Below are 13,772 nucleotides of genomic sequence, written 5' to 3'. Positions count from 1 at the left end.
CCATCATCCAGCCCTCTCAAGAACCTGAATCCCTTCTTAGACCACAGAGGGGTACTGCGAGCATCGGGCAGGCTTGTTGCGTCCGATACGCTTTCCTACGATGAGAGACATCCGATTATAATACCATATTCCAGTCCATGGGCCCGTCTACTGGTTCGATTTACTCACCGCATATCCTTGCATGGTGAGTGTCAGCTCCTAATGCGACTCATTCGATCCAAGTATTGGATTCCAAAGCTTAAAACTTTGCTAAAAGCTACTATTAGTGCATGCAAGGTATGCTTGATCTACCGAAAGCGGTTGCAGACCCAACTCATGGGGGAGCTGCCCGCGGAACGGGCCACTTTCTCACGTCCGTTTACACACACTGGCGTAGATTTTGCCGGTCCCTTTGAAATTAAAAATTATACTATATATAATTATACTTATCACAAAGGGCTACGTGTGTATTTGTCTGCGTCAGCACAAAGGCAATCCACCTTGAAGCTACGTCAGACTTGACGAGTGAAAAATTCCTGGCGGCTTTTGCGCGCTTGGCTGGTAGAAGAGGCTGCCCACAGAAATTATATTCAGACAACGGTAAGACATTTGTGGGTGCCTCAGCCATTATCACGCGGGATTTCCTACAAGCAACGAGAGAGATGGTCACTGCACACTACAGCCACCAAAACCTATCCTGGTACTTCAATCCGCCAAGTGCGCCACATATGGGAGGACTGTGGGAAGCAGGAGTGAAGAGCTTTAAGGCGCATTTCTACAAGTCTGCTTCCTCAGTCAAATATACGTTTGAAGAACTTTCGACATTATTAATAAAAATCGAGGCGTGTCTCAATTCACGGCCCATTTCTCCAATGTCAGAGGATCCTACTGACTTATTAGCCTTGACTCCCGGGCATTTTTTGATCGGTGGCCCACTGCTAGCTCTGACCGAACCAGAAATTAAAGCTAACGCAGTATCCATCATCAACCGTTGGCAACGTTTAAAGGGCCTTCATCAACAATTTTGTGTCCGATGGAAGGAAGAATACCTAAAGGAGCTCCACAAACGGAATAAGTGGCAGTCACCAACTACGAATCTCCAGGTCGATGACATGGTTATCATAAAGGAAGACAACCTGCCCACGAACGAATGGCGCCTCGGCCGAATTCAGAAGGTTTGCCCAGGTGCAGACGACAAGGTCCGAGTGGTGGATGTTCTTACGTCAAGAGGCGTAATACGTCGGCCGATCGCGAAATTAATACTTCTTCCACTCCTAAAGTAACTCCTACGCTATGCTTCTTCAATGTTCGTTCGTCCATGTTCACGTCTAGTCATATGTTTTTGGATACCACTAATTCTACTTCTCTTTCCTTATCATACAGAGAAAATGGCACCGCATCCGAAGGCCCAGAAGCCAAACTATCCGCCGCAAGGAACCGCTTCCTATCGGTGCCGAGTGTGCAGAGGAGTTCATGCACTGCGGAAGTGCCAGCAATTCCTCAAGCTGACGGCCGAGAAACGCCTGCGAGCAGTACTTATCAATAAGTACTGCAGCAATTGCTTAGCCCATGAGCATTCCGGGCGCTCTTGCCGCAGTGCGGGAAAGTGTCGACTTTGCCAAAGGGACCACCACACGCTTCTGCATCTGCACAATGAAGGGGTCCGTCGAAGACGCTCACTTCAACGTTCCCGCTCCTCCCGTATGCGGTCACCATCCAGATCCCCTCACCGCCGTCCGCTGGGGCGGTCGGATTCAGACCTAGGGGTTGAGCCGTTGAGCTCCGCCAGGCCTAGTTCTCCTGCTGCGCTTCAGGAGGATCAGCGTGGCGCCTATACCACTACGCTGTCTACCACTAGGAAGTCATCTTCCACGTTGATTCCCAGCTACAGCAGAGATCGCCTGCACGGGAAATCGATCCGACGGCATACGAAGCCTTCGCAAACCTCGCCCTGGCGGATGAACGCTGGTTTAGGCCGAGTACCATATTCTTGGTATTAGGGGCCGAAGTGTATCCTCACATCATCCGTTCGGGATTCATTGCTGGTCAACGAGGATCCCCTGTCGCCCAAAATTCCGCCTTTGGATGGATTTTGTCGGGCCCGTGCGGCCATTGACAAAAGGCCCAAATTTGCAACTGCGTTGCAAGGGGGCCAGGATGTTCATGCTGAATTAATAATAATATACTAATATATAATCTAATAATACTAATAATATAATCGATATCACCGACTGTGCCATCTCTAGAGATTTTTTCCATCTCTAGCATGATTTTGAAGTTTTTTGGAGTTATTTTTGCCGGCAAAATTTGTTTTGCATAATAAAGAGACCGGAGTGTCTTTAAAACCATCCTAAAATCTTTGTTTCTACTGTTCGCCTCATTCCTGGCAAAACATTATTAGCATTAGAAGTATTAGATGTGGAGACCATTGGTAGATTATATCGATTTTCAACACTTCGGGATAAATTATATATATCATCATTGTTGAGCTATTAATGGTTTTTAATAGCGGCCAAATGAATTAAATTCCACAGTTCAATTTTCAAGCCAATTTCAATATTTATTTTTGGAGGGTTCAACTGTAACCCCAACTTGCAGACGCTCCAATCAATAACAAAATCACAAAAACAAAGCTTAGCAATATGAATTAGCAATATGAACGCACACAAATGCAAGATTTGCTAGTGTGCAGCAGCTCTACAAAAAAAGCTCCCCAAAGCGCATGCGCTACAAATACCAGCAAAGCGCATGCGAACGGGGGAGAAGTAAACAAAACCAGAACTGCCGATAACCCGCCGCCGCTATGTACGTCTTCTATGTACTTCTATGTACGTAGATGACGTACTAGCTGGGGCGCACACAAAGCAATCTGCTGGTGTAGCTATTGAACAGCTACGTGCGGCGCTCAGGAGCGCAGGATTTCCGTTGCGCAAGTGGACGTCCAACTCCAAGTGCATTCTCAAGGACATTCCTAAAGATCACTGGCTAAGAGAGGGTTTCTTAGAGCTAGATGATCAGAGCACTGCCAAAACTCTCGGGATTCGTTGGCAGGCAAATAAAGATGAATTTTTCTTCGTCCCGTCCGATATTACTCCAAAGGCAGTCCTCAGTAAACGGGAGGTACTGTCCCAAATTGCAAGGCTTTTTGACCCGGCAGGATGGCTGGCACCTTTCGTGATCCGAGCAAAAATCTTTATGCAGGAGATTTGGCTCCAGCAGCTGGGTTGGGACGATCCACTCCCTGCTGAGCTCATGGGAAAATGGAACGAATTTCTTATGAGCTATCCTACTATAAACCAAATCCGAATTCCGAGATGGGTGAAATTTGGTCCACAATCCAAAGTTCAATATCACGGCTTCTGCGATGCATCGCAGCAAGCATATGGAGCCGCGATCTATGTCCGAATTGAACACGCTCAGGAGGTTTCTATTTCTCTTTTGACCGCTAAAACTCGCGTGGCTCCAGTAAAGACCATGTCCATACCACGCCTTGAATTATGCGGTGCAGTTCTTCTGGCTGAGTTATTCCAATCGGTTGTTCCACAACTCCCTCCTGATGACTTCGACACATTCTACTGGACGGACTCCACGATAGTGCTAGCATGGTTAAGCAAACCGCCATGTACCTGGACATGTTTTGTGGCAAACAGAATTGCCAAGATTACACAGTCCGTAGATGCTGGGAAGTGGTCTCACGTGCGGTCTGAATTCAATCCAGCTGACTTGGCTAGTAGAGGCGTGGCTCCACAGGATCTCGCCTCAAGTAACTTGTGGTGGAATGGCCCACAATGGCTACAGCTTCCTAAGGAGCAATGGCCTACTCCAATAGAATCCGTACCTGAGACAGAACTTGAGCAGCGTCCTATCAAATGCAACTTGGCTAAGTTGCCACCATCGGAGGATTACATAGATCGTTTTTCAGACCTAAGTCGTGCCCTCCGGGTGACCGTTTATGTCCTGCGGTTCCTAAGGCGTTGCAAGGTACCATCTACGGTCGCGGGATTTCCTACAAGCAACGAGAGAGATGGTCACTGCACACTACAGCCACCAAAACCTATCCTGGTACTTCAATCCGCCAAGTGCGCCACATATGGGAGGACTGTGGGAAGCAGGAGTGAAGAGCTTTAAGGCGCATTTCTACAAGTCTGCTTCCTCAGTCAAATATACGTTTGAAGAACTTTCGACATTATTAATAAAAATCGAGGCGTGTCTCAATTCACGGCCCATTTCTCCAATGTCAGAGGATCCTACTGACTTATTAGCCCTGACTCCCGGGCATTTTTTGATCGGTGGCCCACTGCTAGCTCTGGCCGAACCAGAAATTAAAGCTAACGCAGTATCCATCATCAACCGTTGGCAACGTTTAAAGGGCCTTCATCAACAATTTTGTGTCCGATGGAAGGAAGAATACCTAAAGGAGCTCCACAAACGGAATAAGTGGCAGTCACCAACTACGAATCTCCAGGTCGATGACATGGTTATCATAAAGGAAGACAACCTGCCCACGAACGAATGGCGCCTCGGCCGAATTCAGAAGGTTTGCCCAGGTGCAGACGACAAGGTCCGAGTGGTGGATGTTCTTACGTCAAGAGGCGTAATACGTCGGCCGATCGCGAAATTAATACTTCTTCCACTCCTAAAGTAACTCCTACGCTATGCTTCTTCAATGTTCGTTCGTCCATGTTCACGTCTAGTCATATGTTTTTGGATACCACTAATTCTACTTCTCTTTCCTTATCATACAGAGAAAATGGCACCGCATCCGAAGGCCCAGAAGCCAAACTATCCGCCGCAAGGAACCGCTTCCTATCGGTGCCGAGTGTGCAGAGGAGTTCATGCACTGCGGAAGTGCCAGCAATTCCTCAAGCTGACGGCCGAGAAACGCCTGCGAGCAGTACTTATCAATAAGTACTGCAGCAATTGCTTAGCCCATGAGCATTCCGGGCGCTCTTGCCGCAGTGCGGGAAAGTGTCGACTTTGCCAAAGGGACCACCACACGCTTCTGCATCTGCACAATGAAGGGGTCCGTCGAAGACGCTCACTTCAACGTTCCCGCTCCTCCCGTATGCGGTCACCATCCAGATCCCCTCACCGCCGTCCGCTGGGGCGGTCGGATTCAGACCTAGGGGTTGAGCCGTTGAGCTCCGCCAGGCCTAGTTCTCCTGCTGCGCTTCAGGAGGATCAGCGTGGCGCCTATACCACTACGATGTCTACCCTCCTGCAACATAAGGCCACGAGTGTCTTGCCTACGGCTGAGGTGGTTATCAACACCGGAGTCAAGAAGTTCGAATTGAAGGCCTTGATCGACCCTTGCTGTCCTACCAGTCGGATCAGTGCATCCTTGGCAAGGTCCTTGGGCCTTTCCGTCACAAGCGTCGGGACCGATGGTGTGTGCACAGCGAGGCTCCAGTCGATCAGGGGGCCGTTGGACGAGGAAGTCATCTTCCACGTTGATTCCCAGCTACAGCAGAGATCGCCTGCACGGGAAATCGATCCGACGGCATACGAAGCCTTCGCAAACCTCGCCCTGGCGGATGAACGCTGGTTTAGGCCGAGTACCATATTCTTGGTATTAGGGGCCGAAGTGTATCCTCACATCATCCGTTCGGGATTCATTGCTGGTCAACGAGGATCCCCTGTCGCCCAAAATTCCGCCTTTGGATGGATTTTGTCGGGCCCGTGCGGCCATTGACAAAAGGCCCAAATTTGCAACTGCGTTGCAAGGGGGCCAGGATGTTCATGCTGAATTAATAATAATATACTAATATATAATCTAATAATACTAATAATATAATCGATATCACCGACTGTGCCATCTCTAGAGATTTTTTCCATCTCTAGCATGATTTTGAAGTTTTTTGGAGTTATTTTTGCCGGCAAAATTTGTTTTGCATAATAAAGAGACCGGAGTGTCTTTAAAACCATCCTAAAATCTTTGTTTCTACTGTTCGCCTCATTCCTGGCAAAACATTATTAGCATTAGAAGTATTAGATGTGGAGACCATTGGTAGATTATATCGATTTTCAACACTTCGGGATAAATTATATATATCATCATTGTTGAGCTATTAATGGTTTTTAATAGCGGCCAAATGAATTAAATTCCGCAGTTCAATTTTCAAGCCAATTTCAATATTTATTTTTGGAGGGTTCAACTGTAACCCCAACTTGCAGACGCTCCAATCAATAACAAAATCACAAAAACAAAGCTTAGCAATATGAATTAGCAATATGAACGCACACAAATGCAAGATTTGCTAGTGTGCAGCAGCTCTACAAAAAAGCTCCCCAAAGCGCATGCGCAACAAATACCAGCAAAGCGCATGCGAACGGGGCAGAAGTAAACAAAACCAGAACTGCCGATAACCCGCCGCCGCTATGTACGTCTTCTATGTACTTCTATGTACGACTCAGAAGGTTTGCCCAGGTGCAGACGACAAGGTCCGAGTGGTGGATGTTCTTACGTCAAGAGGCGTAATACGTCGGCCTATCGCGAAATTAATACTTCTTCCACTCCTAAAGTAACTCCTACGCTATGCTTCTTCAATGTTCGTTCGTCCATGTTCACGTCTAGTCATATGTTTTTGGATACCACTAATTCTACTTCTCTTTCCTTATCATACAGAGAAAATGGCACCGCATCCGAAGGCCCAGAAGCCAAACTATCCGCCGCAAGGAACCGCTTCCTATCGGTGCCGAGTGTGCAGAGGAGTTCATGCACTGCGGAAGTGCCAGCAATTCCTCAAGCTGACGGCCGAGAAACGCCTGCGAGCAGTACTTATCAATAAGTACTGCAGCAATTGCTTAGCCCATGAGCATTCCGGGCGCTCTTGCCGCAGTGCGGGAAAGTGTCGACTTTGCCAAAGGGACCACCACACGCTTCTGCATCTGCACAATGAAGGGGTCCGTCGAAGACGCTCACTTCAACGTTCCCGCTCCTCCCGTATGCGGTCACCATCCAGATCCCCTCACCGCCGTCCGCTGGGGCGGTCGGATTCAGACCTAGGGGTTGAGCCGTTGAGCTCCGCCAGGCCTAGTTCTCCTGCTGCGCTTCAGGAGGATCAGCGTGGCGCCTATACCACTACGCTGTCTACCCTCCTGCAACATAAGGCCACGAGTGTGTTTCCTACGGCTGAAGTGGTTATCAACACCGGAGTCAAGAAGTTCGAATTGAAGGCCTTGATCGACCCTTGCTGTCCTACCAGTCGGATCAGTGCATCCTTGGCAAGGTCCTTGGGCCTTTCCGTCACAAGCGTCGGGACCGATGGTGTGTGCACAGCGAGGCTCCAGTCGATCAGGGGGCCGTTGGACGAGGAAGTCATCTTCCACGTTGATTCCCAGCTACAGCAGAGATCGCCTGCACGGGAAATCGATCCGACGGCATACGAAGCCTTCGCAAACCTCGCCCTGGCGGATGAACGCTGGTTTAGGCCGAGTACCATATTCTTGGTATTAGGGGCCGAAGTGTATCCTCACATCATCCGTTCGGGATTCATTGCTGGTCAACGAGGATCCCCTGTCGCCCAAAATTCCGCCTTTGGATGGATTTTGTCGGGCCCGTGCGGCCATTGACAAAAGGCCCAAATTTGCAACTGCGTTGCAAGGGGGCCAGGATGTTCATGCTGAATTAATAATAATATACTAATATATAATCTAATAATACTAATAATATAATCGATATCACCGACTGTGCCATCTCTAGAGATTTTTTCCATCTCTAGCATGATTTTGAAGTTTTTTGGAGTTATTTTTGCCGGCAAAATTTGTTTTGCATAATAAAGAGACCGGAGTGTCTTTAAAACCATCCTAAAATCTTTGTTTCTACTGTTCGCCTCATTCCTGGCAAAACATTATTAGCATTAGAAGTATTAGATGTGGAGACCATTGGTAGATTATATCGATTTTCAACACTTCGGGATAAATTATATATATCATCATTGTTGAGCTATTAATGGTTTTTAATAGCGGCCAAATGAATTAAATTCCACAGTTCAATTTTCAAGCCAATTTCAATATTTATTTTTGGAGGGTTCAACTGTAACCCCAACTTGCAGACGCTCCAATCAATAACAAAATCACAAAAACAAAGCTTAGCAATATGAATTAGCAATATGAACGCACACAAATGCAAGATTTGCTAGTGTGCAGCAGCTCTACAAAAAAGCTCCCCAAAGCGCATGCGCTACAAATACCAGCAAAGCGCATGCGAACGGGGGAGAAGTAAACAAAACCAGAACTGCCGATAACCCGCCGCCGCTATGTACGTCTTCTATGTACTTCTATGTACGTAGATGACGTACTAGCTGGGGCGCACACAAAGCAATCTGCTGGTGTAGCTATTGAACAGCTACGTGCGGCGCTCAGGAGCGCAGGATTTCCGTTGCGCAAGTGGACGTCCAACTCCAAGTGCATTCTCAAGGACATTCCTAAAGATCACTTGCTAAGAGAGGGTTTCTTAGAGCTAGATGATCAGAGCACTGCCAAAACTCTCGGGATTCGTTGGCAGGCAAATAAAGATGAATTTTTCTTCGTCCCGTCCGATATTACTCCAAAGGCAGTCCTCAGTAAACGGGAGGTACTGTCCCAAATTGCAAGGCTTTTTGACCCGGCAGGATGGCTGGTACCTTTCGTGATCCGAGCAAAAATCTTTATGCAGGAGATTTGGCTCCAGCAGCTGGGTTGGGACGATCCACTCCCTGCTGAGCTCATGGGAAAATGGAACGAATTTCTTATGAGCTATCCTACTATAAACCAAATCCGAATTCCGAGATGGGTGAAATTTGGTCCACAATCCAAAGTTCAATATCACGGCTTCTGCGATGCATCGCAGCAAGCATATGGAGCCGCGATCTATGTCCGAATTGAACACGCTCAGGAGGTTTCTATTTCTCTTTTGACCGCTAAAACTCGCGTGGCTCCAGTAAAGACCATGTCCATACCACGCCTTGAATTATGCGGTGCAGTTCTTCTGGCTGAGTTATTCCAATCGGTTGTTCCACAACTCCCTCCTGATGACTTCGACACATTCTACTGGACGGACTCCACGATAGTGCTAGCATGGTTAAGCAAACCGCCATGTACCTGGACATGTTTTGTGGCAAACAGAATTGCCAAGATTACACAGTCCGTAGATGCTGGGAAGTGGTCTCACGTGCGGTCTGAATTCAATCCAGCTGACTTGGCTAGTAGAGGCGTGGCTCCACAGGATCTCGCCTCAAGTAACTTGTGGTGGAATGGCCCACAATGGCTACAGCTTCCTAAGGAGCAATGGCCTACTCCAATAGAATCCGTACCTGAGACAGAACTTGAGCAGCGTCCTATCAAATGCAACTTGGCTAAGTTGCCACCATCGGAGGATTACATAGATCGTTTTTCAGACCTAAGTCGTGCCCTCCGGGTGACCGTTTATGTCCTGCGGTTCCTAAGGCGTTGCAAGGTACCATCTACGGTCGCGGGATTTCCTACAAGCAACGAGAGAGATCACTGCACACTACAGCCACCAAAACCTATCCTGGTACTTCAATCCGTCAAGTGCGCCACATATGGAAGGACTGTGGGAAGCAGGAGTGAAGAGCTTTAAGGCGCATTTCTACAAGTCTGCTTCCTCAGTCAAATATACGTTTGAAGAACTTTCGACATTATTAATAAAAATCGAGGCGTGTCTCAATTCACGGCCCATTTCTCCAATGTCAGAGGATCCTACTGACTTATTAGCCTTGACTCCCGGGCATTTTTTGATCGGTGGCCCACTGCTAGCTCTGGCCGAACCAGAAATTAAAGCTAACGCAGTATCCATCATCAACCGTTGGCAACGTTTAAAGGGCCTTCATCAACAATTTTGTGTCCGATGGAAGGAAGAATACCTAAAGGAGCTCCACAAACGGAATAAGTGGCAGTCACCAACTACGAATCTCCAGGTCGATGACATGGTTATCATAAAGGAAGACAACCTGCCCACGAACGAATGGCGCCTCGGCCGAATTCAGAAGGTTTGCCCAGGTGCAGACGACAAGGTCCGAGTGGTGGATGTTCTTACGTCAAGAGGCGTAATACGTCGGCCGATCGCGAAATTAATACTTCTTCCACTCCTAAAGTAACTCCTACGCTATGCTTCTTCAATGTTCGTTCGTCCATGTTCACGTCTAGTCATATGTTTTTGGATACCACTAATTCTACTTCTCTTTCCTTATCATACAGAGAAAATGGCACCGCATCCGAAGGCCCAGAAGCGAAACTATCCGCCGCAAGGAACCGCTTCCTATCGGTGCCGAGTGTGCAGAGGAGTTCATGCACTGCGGAAGTGCCAGCAATTCCTCAAGCTGACGGCCGAGAAACGCCTGCGAGCAGTACTTATCAATAAGTACTGCAGCAATTGCTTAGCCCATGAGCATTCCGGGCGCTCTTGCCGCAGTGCGGGAAAGTGTCGACTTTGCCAAAGGGACCACCACACGCTTCTGCATCTGCACAATGAAGGGGTCCGTCGAAGACGCTCACTTCAACGTTCCCGCTCCTCCCGTATGCGGTCACCATCCAGATCCCCTCACCGCCGTCCGCTGGGGCGGTCGGATTCAGACCTAGGGGTTGAGCCGTTGAGCTCCGCCAGGCCTAGTTCTCCTGCTGCGCTTCAGGAGGATCAGCGTGGCGCCTATACCACTACGATGTCTACCCTCCTGCAACATAAGGCCACGAGTGTCTTGCCTACGGCTGAGGTGGTTATCAACACCGGAGTCAAGAAGTTCGAATTGAAGGCCTTGATCGACCCTTGCTGTCCTACCAGTCGGATCAGTGCATCCTTGGCAAGGTCCTTGGGCCTTTCCGTCACAAGCGTCGGGACCGATGGTGTGTGCACAGCGAGGCTCCAGTCGATCAGGGGGCCGTTGGACGAGGAAGTCATCTTCCACGTTGATTCCCAGCTACAGCAGAGATCGCCTGCACGGGAAATCGATCCGACGGCATACGAAGCCTTCGCAAACCTCGCCCTGGCGGATGAACGCTGGTTTAGGCCGAGTACCATATTCTTGGTATTAGGGGCCGAAGTGTATCCTCACATCATCCGTTCGGGATTCATTGCTGGTCAACGAGGATCCCCTGTCGCCCAAAATTCCGCCTTTGGATGGATTTTGTCGGGCCCGTGCGGCCATTGACAAAAGGCCCAAATTTGCAACTGCGTTGCAAGGGGGCCAGGATGTTCATGCTGAATTAATAATAATATACTAATATATAATCTAATAATACTAATAATATAATCGATATCACCGACTGTGCCATCTCTAGAGATTTTTTCCATCTCTAGCATGATTTTGAAGTTTTTTGGAGTTATTTTTGCCGGCAAAATTTGTTTTGCATAATAAAGAGACCGGAGTGTCTTTAAAACCATCCTAAAATCTTTGTTTCTACTGTTCGCCTCATTCCTGGCAAAACATTATTAGCATTAGAAGTATTAGATGTGGAGACCATTGGTAGATTATATCGATTTTCAACACTTCGGGATAAATTATATATATCATCATTGTTGAGCTATTAATGGTTTTTAATAGCGGCCAAATGAATTAAATTCCACAGTTCAATTTTCAAGCCAATTTCAATATTTATTTTTGGAGGGTTCAACTGTAACCCCAACTTGCAGACGCTCCAATCAATAACAAAATCACAAAAACAAAGCTTAGCAATATGAATTAGCAATATGAACGCACACAAATGCAAGATTTGCTAGTGTGCAGCAGCTCTACAAAAAAGCTCCCCAAAGCGCATGCGCTACAAATACCAGCAAAGCGCATGCGAACGGGGGAGAAGTAAACAAAACCAGAACTGCCGATAACCCGCCGCCGCTATGTACGTCTTCTATGTACTTCTATGTACGTAGATGACGTACTAGCTGGGGCGCACACAAAGCAATCTGCTGGTGTAGCTATTGAACAGCTACGTGCGGCGCTCAGGAGCGCAGGATTTCCGTTGCGCAAGTGGACGTCCAACTCCAAGTGCATTCTCAAGGACATTCCTAAAGATCACTTGCTAAGAGAGGGTTTCTTAGAGCTAGATGATCAGAGCACTGCCAAAACTCTCGGGATTCGTTGGCAGGCAAATAAAGATGAATTTTTCTTCGTCCCGTCCGATATTACTCCAAAGGCAGTCCTCAGTAAACGGGAGGTACTGTCCCAAATTGCAAGGCTTTTTGACCCGGCAGGATGGCTGGCACCTTTCGTGATCCGAGCAAAAATCTTTATGCAGGAGATTTGGCTCCAGCAGCTGGGTTGGGACGATCCACTCCCTGCTGAGCTCATGGGAAAATGGAACGAATTTCTTATGAGCTATCCTACTATAAACCAAATCCGAATTCCGAGATGGGTGAAATTTGGTCCACAATCCAAAGTTCAATATCACGGCTTCTGCGATGCATCGCAGCAAGCATATGGAGCCGCGATCTATGTCCGAATTGAACACGCTCAGGAGGTTTCTATTTCTCTTTTGACCGCTAAAACTCGCGTGGCTCCAGTAAAGACCATGTCCATACCACGCCTTGAATTATGCGGTGCAGTTCTTCTGGCTGAGTTATTCCAATCGGTTGTTCCACAACTCCCTCCTGATGACTTCGACACATTCTACTGGACGGACTCCACGATAGTGCTATCAGGGTTAAGCAAACCGCCATGTACCTGGACATGTTTTGTGGCAAACAGAATTGCCAAGATTACACAGTCCGTAGATGCTGGGAAGTGGTCTCACGTGCGGTCTGAATTCAATCCAGCTGACTTGGCTAGTAGAGGCGTGGCTCCACAGGATCTCGCCTCAAGTAACTTGTGGTGGAATGGCCCACAATGGCTACAGCTTCCTAAGGAGCAATGGCCTACTCCAATAGAATCCGTACCTGAGACAGAACTTGAGCAGCGTCCTATCAAATGCAACTTGGCTAAGTTGCCACCATCGGAGGATTACATAGATCGTTTTTCAGACCTAAGTCGTGCCCTCCGTTTATGTCCTGCGGTTCCTAAGGCGTTGCAAGGTACCATCTACGGTCTTGCCAACTGAAATCAGTACCGCCGAAATCCGAGAGGCACAAGAGTGTCTTCAAGTTCTGACCCAACGGCAAAGGTTATCCAAAAGAATACAGTTGCTTGTTAAAAAAGCAACAGATCCCATCATCCAGCCCTCTCAAGAACCTGAATCCCTTCTTAGACCACAGAGGGGTACTGCGAGCATCGGGCAGGCTTGTTGCGACCGATACGCTTTCCTACGATGAGAGACATCCGATTATAATACCATATTCCAGTCCATGGGCCCGTCTACTGGTTCGATTTACTCACCGCATATCCTTGCATGGTGAGTGTCAGCTCCTAATGCGACTCATTCGATCCAAGTATTGGATTCCAAAGCTTAAAACTTTGCTAAAAGCTACTATTAGTGCATGCAAGGTATGCTTGATCTACCGAAAGCGGTTGCAGACCCAACTCATGGGGGAGCTGCCCGCGGAACGGGCCACTTTCTCACGTCCGTTTACACACACTGGCGTAGATTTTGCCGGTCCCTTTGAAATTAAAAATTATACTATATATAATTATACTTATCACAAAGGGCTACGTGTGTGTATTTGTCTGCGTCAGCACAAAGGCAATCCACCTTGAAGCTACGTCAGACTTGACGAGTGAAAAATTCCTGGCGGCTTTTGCGCGCTTGGCTGGTAGAAGAGGCTGCCCACAGAAATTATATTCAGACAACGGTAAGACATTTGTGGGTGCCTCAGCCATTATCACGCGGGATTTCCTACAAGCAACGAGAGAGATGGTCACTGCACACTA

General features: G+C 47.9%; 1 protein-coding gene across 1 annotated transcript; it reads left to right on the top strand.

The window, feature by feature from the left end:
- Window positions 1–1,117: 1,117 nt before the first annotated feature.
- On the top strand, window positions 1,118–7,791 carry LOC116655215. Its single transcript, XM_032452761.1, has 2 exons — window positions 1,118–1,154; window positions 6,397–7,791. The coding sequence occupies exon 2, from the start codon at window positions 6,526–6,528 to the stop codon at window positions 7,549–7,551; it is 1,026 nt and encodes a 341-aa protein (XP_032308652.1). The 5' UTR covers window positions 1,118–1,154; window positions 6,397–6,525; the 3' UTR covers window positions 7,552–7,791.
- Window positions 7,792–13,772: the final 5,981 nt, after the last annotated feature.

The sequence above is a fragment of the Drosophila ananassae genome (assembly GCF_017639315.1).
Source record: "Drosophila ananassae strain 14024-0371.13 chromosome Y unlocalized genomic scaffold, ASM1763931v2 tig00000143, whole genome shotgun sequence".
NCBI lineage: Eukaryota > Metazoa > Arthropoda > Insecta > Diptera > Drosophilidae > Drosophila > Drosophila ananassae.
Note: the sequence above shows the minus strand (reverse complement) of the source record. Positions and strands in the feature narration are given on the sequence as shown.